The sequence below is a fragment of the Podarcis cretensis genome (genome assembly GCF_951804945.1).
Source record: "Podarcis cretensis genome assembly, chromosome: 4".
In the NCBI taxonomy this organism is placed as follows: domain Eukaryota; kingdom Metazoa; phylum Chordata; class Lepidosauria; order Squamata; family Lacertidae; genus Podarcis; species Podarcis cretensis.
The window spans coordinates 100,005,612-100,022,995 of record NC_137173.1 but is presented as its reverse complement, the minus strand read 5'-3'; the positions used below and the strand labels follow the sequence as shown (position 1 = coordinate 100,022,995).

At 42.6% G+C, this 17,384-nt stretch overlaps 1 protein-coding gene across 5 annotated transcripts in view; it reads right to left on the bottom strand.

The window, feature by feature from the left end:
- KLHL1 (kelch like family member 1) overlaps window positions 1-17,384 on the bottom strand; it is a 131,922-nt gene that overhangs the window by 6,925 nt on the left and 107,613 nt on the right. For 4 of the 5 annotated variants that reach the window (XM_079972650.1, XM_079972648.1, XM_079972649.1 and 1 more), the window contains exon 9: window positions 1,869-2,081. In XM_079972650.1, coding sequence (XP_079828776.1) covers window positions 1,869-2,081 — 213 coding nt within the window. Of the gene's footprint in view, window positions 1-1,868; window positions 2,082-17,384 lie in introns of those variants that run through there. The other variant, XM_079972652.1, reaches the window with a different exon arrangement.

Sequence of the window (17,384 nt, the reverse complement as noted above, 5' to 3'; positions counted from 1 at the left end):
CTATATGGCCTAGGATCCTTGTACCTACGGGACCACCTCTCCCGGCATGCCCCATGGAGGACCTTACGGTCTGCAAATAATAACAGCTTGGAGATGTTACTATAAAGAAGCAATGCAGAAGAAAGAAGCAGCAGCTGGTTTAGCTGCTGGAGGCTGGAAAGCCAGACAGGATGTTTGTGACTGTTACCATGGCAATAAAGGGGCAGTCCATTCTCCGTATTGAGCACAAGATGTGAGCTCAGTGTGTGACATATGACCTGTACAGGATGTACAAGGGTGGAGTTATGATTCTCTCTGTTGTTTGTGAAGAGTGCAGACATCTTTATCTGTATGACTGCTAAAGACAGGAATAAAAGCATGTAGATACATTTCTGTCTGAGTCTGATTCCCCTCCCTGGGGAGCAGGGAGGAGGGAGAAGCAGTGGTGTGTTCTTCTCACAGTCTGAGAAGAATCGCCGATACAGACCTCGCATGTTTACCTGTCGGGAGTCGCAGGGGGAGGTCAAAGGAATTTAGCCAGTGCCTGAAAAAGGTAGGCACATTCCTCTGACCGAGGCAGAATTCCAACAGGAGATCCCAGGCCCCAGGGAGATTAGGCTGACCTTGACTGGCCTGGTGGAACGCTCTGCCACAAGAGATCAGGGCCCTGCGGGATTTGACATCTTTCCGCAGGGCCTGCAAGACGGAGATGTTCCGCCACACCTTTGGTCAGCCTGACCCCCCTTCTTTTTTGGTATAAGAACTAGTATGGAAGAGGCTTCCCAGAATTCTCACAGACCCATATAAGAACAGCGTAAACAGTTGGGCCTGATGAACATTTACAGTTCCCAACCCTAATCCTGCGGAAAACCATCTAATTAGATTTTAATTTGATCCTGACTTGTTTTTAGGAGGTAATTTAATTATTGTTTGATTTTATACCAATGTTATATATGTTGTGACGTGGGGTTTGTGATTTCAGCTCTCTTGACATAATATGCTAGAGACAGTTCTCTAGTAACACTTCTTTATTAAAGCAACAAGACTGAGACCTGAGGAGGGGAGAGCTACATTTATAGGGACAGGGAACTAGCTAGAAAGGATACATTTTGGAGGGAACAATATCAGGCAATCACAGTCCTGCCTTTTGGAGGGAACCAATAAGACAGAGGATCCAAATACAGCAGCTTAAATGAACCAATAGTAGCTGTACCCTCTGGAACCAAAAGGCAGTTACTTTACCCTAATGCAAATACAGACAATAATAATACAGATATAAAATCCTTTGACTCAATACACAACAATATATTTGATGTCAGCCACCCTGAGCCCAGTCTCAGCCTGGGAGGGCAGGATACAAATAAAAGTTGTTTATTATTATTAATACTATTATTATTATGATTACGCCCCAGATGTCAGAGAATGGGGTTAGCGTAACAGGTAGAGCAATGGTCTAATTACAAGGAAGTTTTAAATCAATTCTGAAAGAGAAGAACAAAGAGCTGACAAGCCATTTTTAACTGGAAGTATATAGCACAAATTATTCTGCGAAAGTGTTACATCTCTGTCATTTATTGATCGGCATAAACAGATTTTAGAAATATTTCCAATGACGAAATTAACAAGGGAGAAAAAAATATTGATAGCTTTGCTTAAAAATGGGCTGTATTTATTGTACTTGGGAATAACTAATTTCAGAACAACGTTCAGCTTTATATATTGTTTTTCTTATTGCAATTAACCTGTAGCTATTCTTTTAAGAGTTTATTTTAATAAATTCAAGCAATAAGACAACGGAATACATATTTATAGATCTAAGGATGTTTAAGGGAGGAACAGTCAAGTTTACATTCAGAATCACTACGTAAAAACACATACAGAATGGGTACCTTTCAACATAGTCCAGGAGTCTGGAGCAATGGTTAGAGGCAGGAGCATCATGGCCTCCGACTGCATAGAGAAAACCGTCACAAGTAGCCACCCCAACGCCTCCTCTCCTTTTACACATTGGAGCACACATGTTCCATTTGTTTGTGTGGGGATCATAATACTCCATAGAACTCAAACAAGAACTTCCATCTCGACCACCAACTGAATATAACCTAAAATAAGCCACATACAAATTACTAAGCATAACATACAGTAATAGAAACAAAACTGAGAAACATGTTCCTTTCCCCCCATATCTACAATCTACATACAGGGGTGGATCTATTGTGAAACTAATGGAGCTTAAGCTCCAGGGCCCCTAATCCCAGAGGGGCCCCAGAAGTGACTTAAAATATTGCTGAAAGGTTTTGGGGCTACTAGACCCAAACTGAGTTGCACGACTCATATTGATTCATTTTCCCCCCTTGTATATATTTCCACAATTCCAAAGCTTGAAAGCCTCATTGCGAAGGGGGCCCCATGGCAGTTCAGGCTTTGGGAGGCCCAAAATGGAGGTCAGCCACTGCACTCATACAATTCATACAGTAAAAATGTGTTGAAACCATATGCTGAATAGCTATGAAAAGAGATTTTAAAAACAAAACAAACAAACCCTTACATTTCTGCATACAAAATCCACCCATTTCTCATTTTTGGCCCTTATAGCTAGACGTAGCTAGGTGATCTTGCGCCCCTGGCAGAACCATTCAGATTGCGCCCCCTACCCACAGACAGATTAGCTCTTCTTTCCACCTCTTCTCCAACACCAACCCCCCATCCATTCAATTCACGCTGTTTAAAGCCATTTCTTATGAAGCAATAATCAATATTTATATTTATGGACATATTTTTTAGCTGGTTTTGCCCCCCTCCCCCATCATCTGCGCGCCTGGTGGGGGCCCACTTCACCACCCCCTAGCTACAGCCCTGGAGGTGATGCAAACCAGGAATTTCCTGATTCATCACTGGGGGAGGGGGCAAGCCTACGGTAAGCTCAGCTGGCATTAAGTCCCCTAGCCCAGCTCAGCCAAAGATAACACCAGCATATTATTGAAATTAATGGGGCTTACTTATGAGTAGGCATGTACTAATGGTGATTACTTATGGTGTAGACACAAACTACACCAACTCTCAATTTAAGTGTTTGTCGCAGAGCATTAATACTCTTTTATGTCAACTGTGAGACATAATTTCTTACAGACTGCCATTTAGGATTGGTTTATACATAGAAATCAGGGGTGGGGGTGGGAATTCTTTAAGACTACTTAGTATTGCGATGGTAAAGTGTTCAGTAACTAAAATTCCAAATCCATTTGGAAGCTTGCTCCAGGGCAAATAAAGCATAATTGGTTCTACCCCATATAAGTGCACATGAGAAAATTATTCTGATTGCAGTCTAACAATGCTGACACACTGAATGCATTTCTTATAAGAATTCTTTCACAGTTTGTTGCCTGTTGTACACTGCCTAGAGAATAATAAAATTTATAGAAATGTGGAGCATTTTAAAGTCCAAGCACTGAGCAATTTGGGATGCAAAACCTCCGATCAGTGAAAGAATTATTTACTTGGAAGCTTTTATAGTCCTAAGTACTTCATAAATTCTCAGCTAGTTAAATGTATATTTAAAGTTTCGTTGTTAATGAAGCTGTATTCTCCTCCTCCTACTGTATCTTATGAATGCATGGCAATCTGAGGTCCTCTCATCAGCTTCATACCATAAATACCAAGGGAATCTGGAAATTCTTGTATGGTGTGGGTCTCACAATAGTTCTCTCAGAATAGTTTACCTATGTTCACATTCTGATTCCAAGGGAAATGATGTCAAGTGACTGGGCTGATTTTGATTTATTGTTCTATAAATTAACCTGCAATTTATAAGAATCAAATTATTATTGTAGTGGTTGGCATAACCAATGCAGCTTAGTATACGTTACTGTAAACCCACAAGCATATTTAAGACTGAATGCAAGTTGAAAGAACAGCCACATCAAAATGTTTATGCTTTCTAATTAAATACAGTGGTGCCTCGCAAGACGAAATTAATCCGTTCCATGAGGCTCTTCGTATAACGGTTTTTTCGTCTTGCGAAGCAAGCCCATTGACAGCTTAGAGAATTAGCGCTATTAGCGGTTTAGCGGCTTTTAGCAGAACAGCTGATAAGCGGCTTAGCGGCTTAGGAAAAGGGGGGGAAAGAGAGAAAAACCCCGCAGGAACTCGCAAGACATTTTCGTCTTGCGAAGCAAGTCCATAGAGAAATTCGTTTTGCGAAGCGCCTCCAAAACGGAAAACCCTTTCGTCTAGCGGGTTTTCCGTCTTGTGAGGCGTTCGTCTTGCGGGGCACCACTGTACCAGCTTCACAGTGCAACACTCTGCATACGTATTCAGTAGTAAATCTCGCTGAGTTGCATGGAACCTATTCCCCTGCAGGCACAGGTGTATAATGACCGTGGCAGGTGAAGGGAGGGCCACAAGAATGACACAGGAGATTGGTATTGGGTTGGATTCAGCCACAACTTTATTGATTACAGAAAGAGTAGATTTGGTTAAGGCATTGGGCATGCATGCCTGCTACCTGATGGGAACCTGGTAGGGTCAAACCTGTGCTGGGGAGTCACCCCCAACATGGATTGGATGCCACAACCCTGCACAGACCACCATTGGGAGAGGTGTATTGGACCACTGGTCCCCTAGGGGACCCCTGGACAGCGTCAACCTCCTGGACCCCTCTAACGGGGTACCCCTGTGACTAAGGATCCAGCCGAATGACTCATCCGCTGCTACAGTGATGGCTGCTACGAGGTAGGGGAAAACCTATAAGCCAGCAAATTTGCTAGCAGGAGAAAATTCCTCCCTGGCCCCTAATACGGCGACCAAATTAACTATAGCAAGGTCCATAGGCAACGTGCCCACTCCTCCCCTCCCCCTCGGTGGGTTCCTAAAGACTGGGTGGAAAAATACCACAACAATCAGCCAAGGTGGTGACCTGGCCACCCCCTTAAATAGGCTGGGGCTGGGATGCAGCCCCAAGCCCCAGCCTCTGATTGGCTGAACGGGCACTGCCCATCCTGACCTGAGGGTCTGACATGGCCGGAGGTGGGCAGTGCCAGCCATCCCCTCCCCAGGCCGCGACTGGAAGGTGGCAACCTCCGTGAACCTACCATGGCAACACCATGCAGCAACGGCCTCCCACCTGAACTCCTAGACAAGCAGATAAAGTAAGTATAGGCAGGATTGCAGCATTGGGGTTGATTCTGCTTTTTCATGCATGACCAGCAAGTTGAATTCATCCGGCTGGAAAACAAGTTGTGCAACTCTTCATTACACTGTAGGTCTAGTGGCAGATTCCTAGGCACTGTTCCACCATACACATTGGATTTCTGAATCGGTAAGCGTGTGAAAGAGCCCAAGACCTCTACAGTGAGAAAAAGAGCATGCAGCAGATCTACCTTAGGTGTTAGTTGTGTCACAGAAATATTACTACCTTACTAGGAAAGCAGCTGACAGTAACTTGTAGTGCTCAAGAGAGAAAGCATTGAAAAGGATGCTTAAGAAAGCTGAATGGACTCACCTAATTAACAGTGCAATTCTATGCATGTTTACTTGAAAGTAGGCCCTACAATGTTCAGTGAAGCTTACTTCCAAGTAAGTGTATTCCTGGTATTCATTTAGGATCAGAGGAAAGGTGCAATATAAATACAATACATAAAATTGTATGCAGTTGCGCTGGCCCTTTTCCTTCGGGGGATGATTTAGTAGAAATGTATTCTTATTTTACAATGGATTGTTTTAATCTTTGTACAGTAAGCACAGCAACAAGGCAAACTATTGAATTATACTTCAAAAACTGAGGATGGGGAATAATTCCATGCATAACGCAAGACTTACTTGTCAAGCTGCCTGTCACAACAGATTGTTTCATTTCCTTAACATCATGGTGTACTTATTTGTGCTTGTTTTTGTAAACAAATATATTTCTTCCCATCTCGAGATCATTAACTAACTCATGCAATTGTTTTGCACTGGATAGTGGCGTTTCAGTAATATTATTCTTTGACAGATCAATCATGTTAGATATAATACTCATCCACTTTGTTCATTCAGGAGACATTGATCATGCTGTTTTCTATCTGGAATCTCTGAAAACATAGTGTTCCGAATACTCCATGGCCTTATGAAATAATTTCCAACTAATGATTCTCATTTTTTCCTTCCATACTTTCTGAGATAAGAGTCAGATCAATAGTGTACTTTAGGACTTATACTTGTGTGTTGAAAAGAATGCTTAGAGGACAATCTTATGGCAAGTTCCATTAGGATGAGCAACTTAGGATGCTGTGGATCTCACAATCAGCCAGCGGATTCCCAGGTCAGTTGGGCTCAGTCAGCATTAAGACCCCAACTCCAGCTCAGCCAAAGTTGGCGGAGCAAACACTGGTGTAAAAGGTAAAGAGACCCCTGACTGTTAGGTCCAGTCGCGGACGACTCTGGGGTTGTGGGGCTCATCTCGCTTTACTGGCCAAGGGAGCCTGTGTACAACTTCTGGGTCATGTGGCCAGCATGACTAAGCCACTTCTGGCAAACCAGAGCAGTGCACGGAAACACTGTTTACTATCCCACTGGAGTGGTACCTATTTATCTACTTGCACTTTGACATGCTTTCGAACTGCTAGGTTGGTAGGAGCAGGGACTGAGCAATGGGAGCTCATCCTGTTGTGGGGATTTGAACGGGGGGGGGGGGGGTACTTAGGCTGCATCCTTAGCCAGCTCAGCTAGGTCAAATCCTATGACCTGCATAGGGTACTGTTTTAACCTATTGTTTTCCCTTTGCAAGGCTTAGAAAGAAGAAGAAGAAGAAGAGTTTGGATTTGACATCCCGCTTTATCACTACCCGAAGGTGTCTCAAAGCAGCTAACATTCTCCTTTCCCTTCCTCCCCCACAACAAACACTCTGTGAGGTGAGTGGGGCTGAGAGACTTCAAAGAAGTGTGACTAGCCCAAGGTCACCCAGCAGCTGCATGTGGAGGAGCGGGGAAGCAAACCCGGTTCACCAGATTACGAGACTACTGCTCTTAACCACTACACCACACTGGCTCTTAGGAAGAGCAGCAACAGCAGCAGCCCTGCTGCTGAACGAGGTTTCACAGAATCATAACATTGTATAGTTGGATGGGACCAAAAGGGTCATCTAGTCCAACCCCCTGCAAAGGAGGAATGTTTTTGTCGAATGTGGGGCTCGAACCCATGACCCTAAGCGTCTCATGCTCTACTGAGCGAGTCTGGTATAATTTTATGCCAACCTAATTTACACTGACTTGCTTTATGCCAGATTCTTGTGCACTGGGTTGCTCCTATAGCTGATTACTCAATCGCAATCTAGCTGATTCATTGGGTTGATTCCGTTTTAATAGATCTCCATGTAACTAAAACCCCATGAGAGTATGAAGGAAGTGTCACAGCATGATCTTACGCATGATCTTACGTAGAAGTCCACTGAACTCAGAGGCTTACTCTCAGGAAAGTGGGTACAGTATGAAACCTCATATGGTTTACATGTTAATACATGCAAAGACTCCCACTCATTGATAGGAGGAATTTTCGCTTTTGTTCACCAAAACAGAATAGCATGGGGGGGGGGGAGTCATTTATGTTTCCAGCGAGATTGAGTCTCCTGGGAGGTTTATGTACAATACCTAATAAGATTTAATTCTGCTCAGAATATACTCATTCAGAAAGCAGAGATAACGTGCAGAACATAGTGATTGCACACAGGGCTCTTCAGGAGCTGCACTCCAGGAAAGTGCATTGATGAGAAAAGGTGTTAAAGATCAGGCTCACACACTGAATTATGAATGAGTCTCGATTCAGTTAAAAGAAAATGTCACCATACGTTTTATCAAGTGGTATACTAAAGGCAGAGAAGTATAACTCTTTGAAAACCCACAATCACCACGGAGCAACTATCGAATAGTGTATATTTTTAAATTCAACTAATAGCTTATTATGTTGGGAAAGATTTATGTTGGGAAAGATGGAGGGCACAAGGAGAAGGGGACGACAGAAGATGAGATGGTTGGACAGTGTTCTCGAAGCTACAAAGATGAGTCTGACCAAACTGCGGGAGGCAGTGGAAGACAGGAGTGCCTGGCGTGCTCTGGTCCATGGGGTCACGAAGAGTTGGACACGACTAAACAACAACAACAACAGCTTATTTCCTTGGGCCAATTATTAATAGCCTACAATCGCTTTCGTTAATGAGGCCAGTGATGTAGCTCAAACCTATCTGAATTTCATGTCTGACAGATAAGCAAAAGTGGTGGCACTTGACTGCTGTTCACTGACGCATTGCATTGATTTGCACTGAACTGGGCATTGTATTTATATGAATATAAATGTAGTGGGGAATCCTATGGCAAGATCCACCAGGATGAGCAACTGAAGATGTAGCTGATGTCCAGTAGTGTAATTTGCCAATCCCAGCTCAGCTAGGGCTCTGCTGGCTGAGCCAAGGCATGGTGAAGTCCCCTAAAAGGGGTGTTATGAGGTTGTGATGTGGATGAGACCCGAAAGGGCTGGGGCTGGGGCCTAGATCCTAAGTCTGCTCAACTCAGACATGTGACCTGGCAACCCCTCATAAAGCACTATTTTAAAGGGTCACTTTCCCTCTTTCTAGGCTTAGGCAGAGCAGCCGCACCTGACAGGGTTCGGAAATTTAGTAACTTTATGCTGGCTTAATTTATAGCAACTTGCTTTATGCCGGCTCCTCCTGCATAGGATTACTCTCTAAACCACTTTAGACTGCAAGTAAAGTTGGTGGGGATGCTACATTTAAAATGCTCCGTCTTGAAAATATTCTGCAAGGAAAATAATAATCTTGTATTCTACCAAGCAGCCTGGCATGGGCTTTCCCCTCTGGTGCACTAATTGTTTGCTTGCAATGGTGTTTTTGTTGTTAAGATATATATTTAAAAGTAGCACCCACAACCTGCAGTTTTTAATGGTTCAGACAGTCTACTCTACCCGTCAGAATCCTAGCACTTCAACTTTGGGCATGCGTAGTTCAGGCCTTACACTTTGCTTTGTGAGAGAGATGGGCTTGTATGACGTGGTGTAAAGTTGTGTAAATTTGTCGCGCTTGCACTTCTTGCATTATATAATGTCTAGATTACAAGTAAATAAGAATGGACGCGGGTGGCACTGTGGTCTAAACCACTGAGCCTTGGGCTTGCCAATCAAAAGGTTGGTGGTTCAAATCCCCGTGACGGGGTGAGCTCCTGTTGCTCGGTCCCAGCTCCTGCCAACCTAGAAGTTTGAAAGCACCCCCAAAAGTGCAAGTAGATTAATAGGTACTGCTCTGGCGGGAAGGTAAACAGCGTTTCCATGCGCTGCTCTGGTGTTGGTGTTCCATTGAGCCAGAAGCATCTTAGCCATGCTGGCCACATGACCCAGAAAAACTGTCTGCGGCGCGGACAAACGCTGGCTCCCTCGGCCTATAAAGCGAGATGAGCGCCGCAACCCAAGAGTCATTCACAACTGGACTTAACTGTCAGGGATCCCTTTACCTTTGAGAATGGTTAATGGTCCTAAAATGTGCTTTTCATTTATTTGCTTCTTGTGGGATGTGTGTATAGGTTGATTTTGCTACCTCTGTGCAAGGGACTACTAGTGTTTGTGTGTTGGAGTCTGTATGTTTTAGCCATTTAGAGCCTCTTTAGCTCCAACCCTAACTCTCTGATAAACGGAGGGGGGAACAGGATTAGGTGAAGGCATCCCTCAGCTGAGCTTTGCTAGTTAGGGAGGGCTTTTGCTGTAACCCCACTGTGCCCTCCAGGTGGGTGGGAAATTACTGCCAGCAGTGTTTTGCCAGTGGTAGCCAAAAGAGGGCTCTGCAGGGATGTGGGTGGAACAGATCCAGCCATGGACCCCCAGGTGAAAAAGGGGGTGCGAACCACTTTCTACACTGTTGTATTTTAATTTTGTTTTTAAGTTGTAAACATTCAACTTGTTTTTATTATTGCTTGTAAGTCGCTCTGAGCCCGGCCTTGGCTGGGGAGGGCGGGGTATAAATAAAATAATAATAATAATAATAATAATAATAATAATAATAATAATAATTAGACTGACCAGCAGGGCCTTGGCTGCAACACAAGACCCACTATTAGGATGGCTTTGTCCATCATACTATTCTGGTCAAGAAATGGAATGGCTATGCAGATAAAACACAGGCTCTTTACAAAGGGAAGGGAGAGACAGGGAGACAGAGAAAGTGGAATCAGAATGAACAGCAACCATGTATATTTGATTTTTAAAAAACCTACATCTTTCTTGAAGTGGATGGTCACTAAGTTAATAGAAAGTGTTTGGAAGAGAGTAGTTTCATTTTGGGGATTCACCCCCCACCTGAAAATAAAGCAGTTGTAGGCAAAGAGTGTGGAAAAAGAAGAGGAAGAAAATGCCTTTCAAACTTTTGAGGAAGTGTGGTAGGCAGCAGAAGGAGAAGTACAAATGTAAGGAAAATTGAAAGCTAGTGAAGGAAACAAAATGACATATCACTGTAAAAAGATATATTACCAGTGCAGCAATTAACCTGCAAAACAGAGGGGAAGGAAGAAGGCCAGTTCAAGAAGGTGACTTCCTAAAGGTGTATTATTCAGAATGATAAAGAAGGGAAGTGCTCATAGGGAAGAAAAGACAACCTGGTCAGTTCAGGGCAGGAACACCTGCCCGTTCCAGTTCCTGCAGATTTAAAAGCATTTTCTGCTCTTTCTTCCAAGCAGCAGCAGCAGCAGCAGCAGCAAATGCCCTTTCATAAAGCAGCCACTCAAATAGAATCGTGTGCTGAACCTCACCAGAGGTTAATTCATCTGCCATGGGTTACAAAGTGGAGGAATCGATTCTGTAACTGACTTTCAAAGCAAAGCTTCCTGTAGTTTAAATTCCTGTAGGATGAGCCACAGTGTTTTACCATTATCCTGTCATCATAACAATTGCTTGCTACTTTTGTATAGTTTACAGCTATTTACATTACAACAATGGTTAAAAGAAAGGCTCCTGTTTCAGTAATCCTTCACAGCTGTCTAGGGATTTGAACTCTGGTGTCCCAGGTGCTAGTCCAACACTCTAGTCACTATTCCACACTGGCTCTTCATATATATATTTTCTTTGTTAGTGCAGTTTCTTCCAACATTTAACAGAGGGGAGGCCCATGTCCCTGACTACTGGGGTCCATTAAATCAAGAGGCAGGATCCAGAAGGGCAGCTTTGCTTCTAAGTAGCAGTATCAAAGCAGGTATGTGCAGAATCCCACTAAGAAGTTTAATTAGTCTTATCACAACTCTTTCCCCTTCCCTGTTTAATTTGGAAAATTTACTGGGTAGAATTCTGCAAATTTGTATTACCTTTTTTTTTGGGGGGGGGAATGGACAGGAAGAAAATTCTGCTCCAGATCTTGTCCATTACACACCCCCCCCCACTGTGTGGAGAGTTTCATCTCCTGATATGAACCCAAGGGTGTCAATTGTATGTTTGGAGTCTCAAAGATTTTTGTAAAAAAACAAAAACAAAAAAAACACACCCTGAAATGTCTATTTGTTTTATTTCTCTGTAATCAATAACGAGCAACCCATTATACTTGATATAAGCACTATCAGCCTGTGGAACTATAAAGTACTTAAAAGCCTGCTTTTGGGAAGAGGAGAATCAATAAAAGGCAGAAGTTTTTCTCTGTGGGTTGTGAAAGACAGCTATTGTATATGTGTGAAGGGCTCCTGAGGTATACCACAATTGTGACTTTTGACACTTCACTCAGTGGGTGGCTGTTCTGTTTGAGAGTCACTCACAAGCAGGCTGTTTATGTCTAGAAGTTCAGTTCCAATAAAAGGAAGTTAAAGATATTTTTCTATCAAATGCACACATACAGAATTATTTAAAAATAGAATGGGGAAAGATCTGTTCTAACAAGAGGCTCAGAAGCCATAGATCACTTTTAAAGCATCGTAATAGGAAGAGTTAGTAAAGGAATAATGTGCAACTCTTTGATATAAGCAGAGCTTCTAATAATTAAATCTATCAGAATAAAATGTATCTCCTTAATTTCATTTCAGATTTTATGGTACCTCTCAAAGCAGTATTTCTCTGCTGCAAAAATTAGGTGAGTAAATACTTTGTGAAAGTGCAGTGCTTTCAGAACTCCTAACTCCTCAATGTTGATGTTTTATATAACATCAGATTATTATTATTATTTTAAAAAACTAGCATATTCTGGAATTCTAATATATTTCCACTTGCCAGGCTTTCACCAGGGACCTGGACAGAGCCATTCATGTCAGGTTGTGGGCTTCCCATGCCTTCTACTCAAGGCAACTGAAGCGCAGGATACTTCCCCAAAACAAATAAAGATAGCTTGAAGTAAACGGCCTAGGAGCATCACAGGGAGCCCAACAGGAGAGATAGTTGCAGAACTTTGAAGAGAAGCACTCGCAACCTGCTCCCTAGTGGTAGCTGTGGGTAAATTGCATTATATCCAGAGTTGAGGCAAAACGAACACTGTTTGCAAAATGAAGAAAAGGCACCTACTGAACCATGGAAAACGTGGAATCATGAAAATAAGATGGCTGCTGCTGTTATTACCTTTGTAAATAGATTTGACTATTTTAAACAGAATAATAGAAATAGACTTGTAGAGTTGGAAGGTACCCAAAGAGTCATCTAGTCCACTTGCCCAACGTGGGACTTGAACCCACAACCCTGATATTACATGCTCTACCAACTGATCTATATCGAAAGGAACTAATTTCAATGACTTTAAATAAAATGTGTGTGTGTGTGTGTGTGTGAGAGAGAGAGAGAGAGAGAGAGAGAGATATGAATAATCATTTGTATACAGTGATCCCTCTGGTTGCGAACGGAATCCGTTCCGGACGCCCGTTCGCAACATGAAAGGAATGTAACCTGCAGCGGCGCGTCTGCGCACGTGCGGGTTGTGATTTGCCGCTTCTGTGCATGACATCATTTTGTGCTTCTGCGCATGCGTGAGAGGCGAAACCTGGAAGTAACCCTTTCCGGTACTTCCGGGTCGCTGTGGGACATAACCTGAAAGAACGTAACATGAAGCGGATGTAACATGAGGTATGACTGCACAGCGGTACCTCGGGTAAGGAATTAATTCATTCTGGAGGTCTGTACTTAACCTGAAACTGTTCTTAACCTGAAGCACCACTTTAGCTAATGGGGCCTCCTGCTGCTGCTGTGCCGCCAGAGCACGATTTCTGTTCTCATCCTGAGGCTAAGTTCTTAACCTGAAGCACTATTTCTGGGTTAGCAGAGTCTGTAACCTGAAGCGTATGTAACCTGAAGCGTATGTAACCCGAGGTACCACTGTACTTAATTCTGCTGAAAACAATGCCGTTCATATTTTATGAAGGAGGAGAAAGTTCAAATCATGACATTTAACAATGATTCAAAAAACTTAACTGGGGTGTCCAACAAATGACATAGTTAAAGGGACTGTTGAGACCTCTGATCTTTTTACGAAATCATGTAAGGGTTGAGGCTATCAAGCTGGTCACCAGACCAAGAACTGCTTAATTTTCTCATTCTATTACTTTCAGGACTTAGATTTTCCTACTTTTATGCCTTAACATTGTACTTAGCAAACTTTCACCATATGGAATTTATAGAAAATATCTGACCTTAAACCACAACTGATATTTGTTTATATTGCTAAAATTATGGACTTATATCCATATCCTCTAAAGACAGTATCTATAAAAGCCGTAGATTTTCACTGTGCTTAGCTATGCACAAAACAGAAAGAAAAATAACAAATGAAGACTTCCTCAGAGGTTTCAGAGCTGCACTTACAAGATCATTTAGTAAATTTACATTTTAGCTGACTGGTTAAATGTGACAATAATTTTATATTAAAAAATATTCTTTTGGAGGGAGAACAAAGTTGTGCAGTCAAAGCAGAAGTGTCTATTTGAGCTATTCTCAAACATTTCAGCAGCACTTGATGCAGTGGAGCAATGCCAATTAGAAAGTCAACTATAGTTTATGGATGAATGGGCAATGTGAGACTTGACACAATGTCCTATCTGAAGTATTATTTTTAGATATACTCAAAATATATGGACTAGCATTCAAAAGTTATATATGCCTAATGCTACTTTTGTTTTTAGGTGTGCAATAAATTTATCATTAACAAGTACTGGATAAGTACTATGATACACTGCAACTCTAATTTAGTCTCCTAATCCTAAGAACCTCAATATTTTTTGCCTGACATTGTTTAGTAGTAGTAGTAGTAATAATAATAATAATAATAATAATAATAATAATAATAATAATTTATTTATACCCCACTCATCTGGCTGGGTTTCTCCAGCCACTCTGGGCAGCTCCCAACAGAATATTAAGGACAGAATCAAACATTAAAAACTTCCTAACAATATAGCTACATGCATCACTACTGCCAGGGCTTTTTCCCCCAGCTAGAACTCACCAGAACTCAGTTCTGACACCTCTCAAGTGAGCACCATTGCCACCGTAAGAGAACAAGAAAAGTGTTCCTGGTGAGCTCTGGCACCTCTTTTTCTAGAAAAATATCACTGACTGTTGCTACTATACATTCCAGACCAAGCAGGCTCACATGGAAACTGTAACTTGTGACAACCACATGGAAAGTGTCTATGCCATTGCAGCTGTAGAGACTTTCCATGCTGTTAGACTATTAGAGTACCAGGCTTTGAAGGGTACAATCTCCAGACAGATAAAGAAACATCTCCATAATGTAGTCAACGTGTCAGAATCTGCCAGAAGCTGTTACTCAGGAGCAAGCATAAGCTTAGTAAAATAGCTTTAAGTTACTGCATATTTATTCCTTTGTTTGGCAGACCAGTTATCACACAGGTGATGGCAGTATCCGCCCTGTCTCCAAAACTGTTTGGAGACAGTTCTACTCTGTCTCCAAAAACTCCCTTGGCATCTTGCTTGCTTTTTTCATTCATATGTGTGGCTAGAGGAAAAAACAACCCTGCAGCCTGCAGATATTTAGTGACATTTCCCATTCAATGGAATATATATATAGCACTTTAAAAGGAAAAAAAGCAACGGGGGAGGGGGGAATCAAATATTACCTATAGCAATAATCTAATTATATTTTTTGTCTTTCTGATAAGAAGACACAAACTGTTTTATCAGCTTAGACTGGTAATAGGGGTAAAGACTCTCACATCCAGCAAAATATTAACAGTGATAAATCAAGATTTGCAGAGTATAGTTTGAAGCCGACTCAATGAGTTTATGTTTCTGTGGAGTATCAATCTTAGTTTATTGTGACATGTATAAACATACAAACAACAGGGGACCTGTGCCATCTTTAAACTAACAGAATGTAGTGTATGGCACAATAAATGTGTTTGCTTGAATCAAATGTTGTCAGAATGGAAGGATGCCTTAGTCTGCACCAGAGGATGTGCCAAATCTCCAGAGCAGATTTGGAGAAGTTGGGGTGGGAGATGGCTGCAAGGGAATGGAAAGGAACATGAAGTCTTCTTGTGCAAGTTAAAGTGCTCTCAGACAACACTGGGTGACATCTGTTGCCTTTAAGGTACAATAAAGCAGGGCTTTATTTTATTTATTAAAATCATTTTGGGAAAAGTACATTTGTTTAGTTGTTTTGTTTGAGTACAGAACTGTTGAAGAACACGTTTAATATGTTCGAGGGAGAAGCCTTGAATGTGCAAAGGAAAAGTTGGGTTTTCAGTATAAAAGAATGGGTATTTGAGAGAGCCATGTTAGTATATGTTAGTATTTCAGTCCCGAGATATCGCATCTGCTGCTAGCTGCTTGAGGTATCATTCAGAGAATCAACTACACTAAAAATCTCAGGCAGTCTGATGCTATGTAATAAGCACTCAGTTCAGTTGTACATACTTCCTTGCAGGTGGACTTAAACCCCTTTCACACATCACATTTGTCCTCCTGCCTCTGTCCCTAAGCTGAATGAAGAAGTGAAGGAGGACCCACTCGGACCCATGATGACACTGCGCACAGTTATTTACTTATCCTGGTGGACCCTAACACTTTCTTTAATTTCACTTGTTCAGAACACTATAAAGAAGACTGATTTCATGAGCCATTAACTATTTTTCTTGTTACTTTCAAGCTGAGCACACAGGTATAATTGTTTTTGTAATAGTTCCGTCATCTCACTTTAAGTGGACATAGTTTAAATGTGACTAAAAGGTAAAGGTACCCTGACCATTAGGTCCAGTTGTGGACAACTCTGTGGTTGCGGCGCTCATCTCGCTTTGCTGGCCGAGGGAGCCGGCGTTTGTCCGCAAACAGCTTCCAGGTCATGTGGCCAGTATGACTAAGCCGCTTCTGGTGCAACGGAACACCAAAACCAGAGCAGCACACAGAAACGCCATTTACCTTCCTGCCAGAGCGGTACCTATTTATCTACTTGCACTTGACATGCTTTCAAACTGCTAGGTTGGCAGGAGCTGGGACAGAGCAATGGGAGCTCACCCCATCGTGGGGATTTGAACTGCCGACCTTCTGATTGGAAAGCCCTAGGCTCTGTAGTTTAGACCACAGTGCCACCCGTGTCCCTGGATTAAATGTGACTACTTTACTATAATTATTTTCCTTTCTGAATCCACACAATATTAAACAACAGATATATGCAAACTGAGCAGAAATGTACACAAGTGTCATAGTCCTGTGCCACCCAGCTACAACAGATCTCAGTGGGGGGGGGGGGGAAGCTAGCCAACCAGTCAAGTCTCAGGGGGGTACTTGCTTGGAGGCAAGGTCCGTATGCAAGGTTCAATCCAGTCCTAAGGTCAGGAGTATCTGAGTCACATAGTCAGATGATCCAGGGGTCAAGAAAGTTGAAAGGCCAAGGTCACGAGAAGCAAGAAGCAGCAAGGTCTGGTCAGGAATGACAAATGTTGTTTCCAGCAACTGACTGAGGCTGGAAACCCTGCTTAAGAAAGCTGAAGCCAGCTGGTTCTCATCAGGAGCAAGAAGGGTGATCAGCAGCAGGTGGAGTCACTTCACCTTCTGCTCCGTCAGGCTGCTGCTCAGCAGGTGAAGCCGACTCCAGGCCTATGACACTAAGGAGGATCAGAATCCTATCTACTAGTCTTGCTCCCAGGCTTCATGTATCAGTGCCCAAGAGCTGAAGCCCAATGGCCTTTGCTCTGACTGCAAGATCTGCACTCTGCTACAGACTGCACAGTTAAAGCTTATGTCTATAGCCTTCTAAAAACAAATTATCATCAACACATGAAGGTTGAGGGGTGGCCATAGAATCATTGAGTTGTAGAGGACCCCAAGGATCATCCAGTCCAACCCCCTACAATGCAGGAATATGCATACAGGGATTGAACCTGCAACCTTGGCTTTATCAGCACTACGCTCTAACCCAGTGTTTCCCAACCTTGTGCCTCCAGCTGTTTTTGGACTAC